The following is a 5615-nucleotide window of genomic DNA, read 5'->3' as shown; positions in this document are numbered from 1 at the left end:
TTTCAACATCCTCATTAGGGCTGAAGTTTGCTGTAAATCCAGTTCCAGGAGGCCTGACACCCTCTTCTGGCCTCTGAGAGCACTGCATGCAGGTGTTAATAGGAGCATACATGCAGGCAAAACACCTATACATATAAAATGTGGCCGCAGTGAGAGCAGATCAGTCTTATAAATAGATCCGATGATCCCCAATTCTGCTTTTGGGGTTCTAACATGCAGTTCAGGTTTGAATATGTTTAGTCAAGAGGTAATCACAAAGCCAGGCATGGTGGTGCCCACCTTCAATCTCAGCACTTGGGAGGCAAAGACAGACAGATCTCAGTGAGTTCAAAGCCAGCCTGGTCTTCATAGTGAGTTTCAGGGGAGCCAGAACTAGGAGCTACATAGGGAGACCCTGTCTCAAAAAAAAAAAAAAAAAAGGTAATTGGGTAATTGTTCATCTTTGTCCCAGCTCCATCTCTGCCGCAGGAAGGTCTGACGAGGTGCCAGAACACTGTGAACCGTCTTCCTGGGAGACAAGTTCCGTTTCTGGCTGGGATCAGGACCCCAGCCTTGTATTCCCTAGCATTAAGACTCTTGGGGTAATGCTAATTCCTTGGGGTCCATGCCTCAATGGTCTGAGAGCTGAAGAAAAAGACACTCAGTGCCTTTCTCTTTAGAATTCTGTTGGGAGCTGCTCGCAGCCATCCAGCCTCCTGGAGCGCATGCGAGGGGATGCAAGGGCTTCGGATCAGGGACCCTGGACGTCGGAGAAGGCTCGCCAGATTACATACAGTACACAGGGAGCCGTGACAGGATGTGATCCTGCCTGCCCCAGGAGCGAGAAGCTGGGAAAGAGGAGGAAACTTATTCTGCCCCTGTCCCTCCCGATCTCTCTCCCATTTACTCACGGTCAGCTCCGGGCCCGGGGGGCCCCTGGTACATGGGTAGAAACCCCAGTCCCCGGCTGTTTTTTAAAAAATTCTTCCCCTCACAGTCTTTGCTCTTCTCCTCACTTCCTGTTGCCAACTTCCCTCCTCCCCCACGCAACCCCGCCCCAGAGCTGCAGGAAAGGGGAACAGGCTTTTTTTTTTGGGGGGGGGAAGGAGAGAGTGACCCGTCCTCACACCATTGAGAGTAAAAGAAGACACCAAGAAGTGAGAGACTATGCTAGAGCTAGGGAAGAGAAAGACTTGTTATACACCCGTGAAAGAGAGAGAGTGTACACTGGGTTTGCTTGTAATCCCAGCAATCCCAGTGCTTGGGAGGCTGAGGCAGGACAGCTGCTGGAGTTTGAGGTCGGTCTGAACTACATAAGGAATCCGGGCGAGCTGGGCCTACTGCGGACTAAGACCCCTGGCTCAAAATACAACTGACAACAGAGTGGGGGAGGGGCTGACCAAGGCACTCAGTGTTAGAAGGAACTTGCTGGTGTCCTGACTTGAAGACAGGACGTTAGGACAAACCATGCCCTGGGCTAAGGAGTTAGAACTGGAGAAAAGCAGTCGGCTGACATTCCTTTGGCTGTACTGGACACCCTGTTCCCCCAGGGCCTCTGTAACTCGACTGTCCTCTTTCATCCCCTACTTTGCTTATGTCACTCTTCCTGCTCCTGCGGGATCTTCTCAGAGCACCTCGGCCTCTTCTCCTCATTGTGTCCATCTGTCCCCCTCTCCCCTCCTCTCTGATCTTTAAGGGAGGAGTCTGTGTCCCCCCTCTCCTACCTTCAGTACTTAAGGGAGGGAGGCTGTGTCCAGTTCACCACTTCACATAGATCCCACCCCACCCTGCTGGAGTGCAGGCGGCCGACCAAGCTCTGAGTTATGCTCCAGGAAGCTCTGTAACTCACCACAGCAACTTCTTCTGTCATCCACCAGTGAGATCTTTCTCCTGGCCCTTCCTTGAAGGATTTCAGGGAGCAGGCCTTCACATTGCCCGTGCTGACACTTTTGCATATCTTGTGGGGATGGTGAAGAGGGTGCCCAGAAGCAACCTGGGGTTCCTGAAGCAGATAGAGCTCCTCCAGGGAGCCATGATACAGCTTCGTCCCTGGAAAGAGAGACGTGAAGGAGTGGCAGGTGAGGACAGATATGACCTTGGGAATTGTCTAGGAATGCAGAGCAAGGTTGCTGGGAAGTGACACGGGCCCTAGACTGCTTAGAGCTAAGAGTGTAAAGGGGATGCCACAGTGGCTTGGGTGAGAACTAGGCTTATCAAAGGAGTCCACAGAAGGTAGGACAGAGCGCTCTCAGCTCTCAAGGCGGAAGAGTCAGAGAGTCGGAAGGGCGAAGAGGGGAGGGGGGAGGCTCAAAGCCTACTTACCAGGAGTCCAGAGGGAGCTGTTGTAGTTAGTGTCTGCTGGGTTGTGGCAGGAGATTGATTCCTCTGTCATGTATGCAGCTGGAACAAAGATGGGCCGAGAGCTGTGGGGTGCGCCCAGACGCCTCGCCAGCCACCAGTCTGAGTTGGTCTTTCGAAGCAGTAGGAACCTGTCACCTTCAGCCAGAGACACCTGCCGGCCATCTGCCCCAGTATAAGTGAATGGATAGAGGGCGCAGAGCTGAGGTCCCTGAGAAGGGCTTTGTAGACTCGGCCCTAGATTTCCCCAGATACTTGGCCACCACCGGCCCGAGAACATGGTGGCTGACACTGTCACCTATAGGAAAAGGGGGTGCTGAAGTTCCAAAAGGAAATAGGAGCTGGTGCCTCCATACAGAAGGGCATGGTTAGAAGAGTGTGTGTGAGTGTGTGTGTGTGCAGGACCCTTGGGGTGAGAGGAAGAGGGGAAAGAGATCAGCACAGGTTTGGGGGGGTCCAACTTCTGTGTGATGTGTCTGTTGAGGAAGTGTATAAATAAGGTGAGAGAGGATGTGGTCAGCAGCCTGCACAGCAAGCAAGGCAGGGAATCTGAGAAGACGACCTAGCTTGGTGATCTTTCTTTAGATACCTTGTGGAGGATTCCTGATGTTCCAGGGTCAGAAAGACCTGATCCTGGATGTTGAAGGGAGCCCTGGGCTACACATAAGGAGGAGGAGGAGGAGGAACCAGGCTAAGAGCAGAACACAGACAAAAGTACAGGTGACAATGACGAAGGGAAGGTTATGCCATGACCCGTTATTAAGCTCACACAGGCCTCAGTGTTCCTGTGACCACCCAAACTGCCTCAGACTCGAAGCTTTGTGTTTCCCGTGCAGACAGACAACCAGAAAAACTAAAAATACAAGTGAGAGGGAAAAGAAAAGAGGGGCGCATATCCCCTTCAGCCCTGTCTAGGACACATTAGGGCACACGATCTATGCATCAACCTTCTGGAGGGGTCCCCAGGTTTATTATGGGGCTCCGTCCGTTTGCAATTCTTGTTGTATGTGTGAGTATTTGGTCTGTGTGTATGTTTCAGCACCATCCAAATGTCTGCTGCCCAAGGAGGCCAGAAGACGATGTTGGATCCCTGGGCTAGAGAGATGGCTCAGAGGTTAAGAGCTGCTACATAGGTGCTGGGAACAAAACTGGGTCCTCTGTAAGAGCAGCCAATGCTCTTAACTGCTGAGCTATCTCTTCCACCCCCTCTCCCCACTTTTATTGACTTTGAAATTTTTCCAAATCTCCTCTCTTTATGAAAATGACCTTTTACCAGGCTCTTAAGTTACCAGGTACCTACCAGGAGTGTGGGTGGGTGTGGGTGGGTGTGGGGGGATGTTTCACTACCTGCAAATGCCAGTGTTTAGGAGGCTGAGGAGAGAGGGTGAAGGCCAGTCTGTTCTCTACAGTCAAAGCTTGGCCTCCAAGGCAGTGCACAGTGTACCTCTCCATCTCTCCTCTGCCTCCTGCTCTCCACCCTTCCTCTAAGTTCTTGGAGTTGCCTACACAAGTGATCTTCACTATTTCACTTCTCCCCCTTTCTAAGGAGACTCCTCCACTCTGCACAGGCAGTGTAATCCCGGCGCTGTTTGACGGTTCAGTGGCACACAGCCCAACTGATCTCTGCTGCTGTCCTCTCCTGTTCCCCTTATGGCTGATGCTTCTCTGCACCACGTGGGAGAAACTTCCTCCACTCGCCCACCCATTCCTTAAACCACAAAACCCCATCTGAGCTGTGTCCTTTGTGTTTCCTTGGAGATCTTACTCTCTCAAATGGCCTCTGTATCCTGCTATGCACTGTATCTCCAGTCCAGATCTTTCTCTGGGTCTCTGGTCTTATTTGCTGTCCACCTAAAAACTCCACAAGTATTTCACAGGTGCTATAAATTTTGTTTGTACCAAATTGAACATGTTAAACTTCCCTACAAATCTCTTTCTCTTCCCATGATGGGTTGTATATGTTTGGCCCAGGAAGTGTGGCCTTGTTGGAGTGGGTGCGTCACTGTGGGTGTGGGCTTTAAGACCCTCATCCTAGCTGCGTGGATGCCAGTATTCTGCTAGCAGCCTTCAGATGAAGATGTAGAACTCTCAGCTCCTCCTGCACCATGCCTGCCGGGATGCTGCCATGTTCCCGCCTTGATGATTATGGACTGAACCTCTGAACCTGTAAGCCAGCCCCAATTAAATGATGGCTTGGTCATGGTGTCTGTTCACAGCAGTAAAACCCTAACTAAGACACTTTCAGAGCTGGTATTCAGCTGTTAGGCTTAAATTTAATAAATATCAATTGAGTCCTTGTTAATACTTATGCTAGGCAGGACCATGCCGATTGTGATGATAAGCAGGGGCTGGTACTCTCTCCTACACTAAAGTGCAGTATGATAAGACTCACTGTGGTGGAGACAATACCAGCATCTGATAGAGAAGCACGTGCCCAGTTGTGCCTGCAGAACCCCAGCTGCCTCTTGCCTTTCTCCTCTCCACTCACAGTGTTTCAACTGATTATCAAACACTGAAATTCGTATTTTTCCAAGTCCTCTCCCTCCACTTTGCTGGCAATGGAACCTAAGGCCTTCTGTAGAGCAGACAAGATTTTTCCTACTGAGTCACGTTCTAGTCCTTGTATTTATTTTATTTTCTAAAGACGGGGGGGGGGGCTTGGAGCTGGAGAGATGGCTCAGCGGTTAAGAGCACTAACTGCTCTTCCAGAGGTCCTGAGTTCAATTCCCAGCAACCACGTGGTGGTTTACAACCATCTGTAATGGGATCAGATGCCCTCTTCTGGTGTGTCTGAAGACATTTACAGTGTGCCCATTATATACATAAAATAAATAAAGCTTAAAAAAAAAGATGGTGTCTCACTATGTAGACATGGCTAACCTGGAACTCACTCTGTTGACCAGACTGGCCTCAAACTCACAGAAATCTGCCTGCCTCTGCTTCCTGGGTGCTGGGGTTAAACCCACCACACCAGCCTAGCCCTTGAATTTTTAGGAAGGGTCTTGCTATGTGGCTCAGGCTGCTTCAGGACTGAAGAAACGGCTCAGTATTTAAAAGCATTGGCCGTTCAGTTCCCACATAGTGGCTCTTCATCACCCTTTGTAACTTCAGTTCCAGAGATCCAACGCTCTCTTCTGACCTCTATGGGGCACCAAGTACTCATGTGGTGCAGACACACACATGCAATCAAAACATCTATACACAGCCAGGCGGTGGTGGCGCATGCCTTTAATCCCAGCATTTAGGAGGCAGAGACAGGCGGATTTCTGAGTTCGAGG

General features: G+C 50.7%; 1 protein-coding gene across 3 annotated transcripts in view; it reads right to left on the bottom strand.

Moving 5' to 3' along the window:
* The window catches only part of Arhgap9 (Rho GTPase activating protein 9), an 8236-nt gene extending 5482 nt beyond the window's left edge, over positions 1-2754 (bottom strand). Inside the window, exons 1-2 of one of the 3 annotated variants that reach the window (XM_021173895.2) lie at positions 2302-2754; positions 1829-2028 (exon numbers count right to left, since the gene is read on the bottom strand). In XM_021173895.2, coding sequence (XP_021029554.1) covers positions 1829-2028; positions 2302-2617 — 516 coding nt within the window. In that variant the 5' untranslated portion in view covers positions 2618-2754. Of the gene's footprint in view, positions 1-279; positions 395-890; positions 1048-1828; positions 2029-2301 lie in introns of those variants that run through there. The other 2 variants (XM_021173896.2, XM_029482929.1) reach the window with 2 other exon arrangements.
* Between the last annotated feature and the right edge of the window lie 2861 nt (positions 2755-5615).

Source organism: Mus caroli, chromosome 10 (genome assembly GCF_900094665.2).
Source record: "Mus caroli chromosome 10, CAROLI_EIJ_v1.1, whole genome shotgun sequence".
Lineage (NCBI taxonomy): Eukaryota > Metazoa > Chordata > Mammalia > Rodentia > Muridae > Mus > Mus caroli.
The sequence above is the reverse complement of the archived record's forward strand: the minus strand, read 5'-3'. Positions and strand labels throughout refer to the sequence as shown.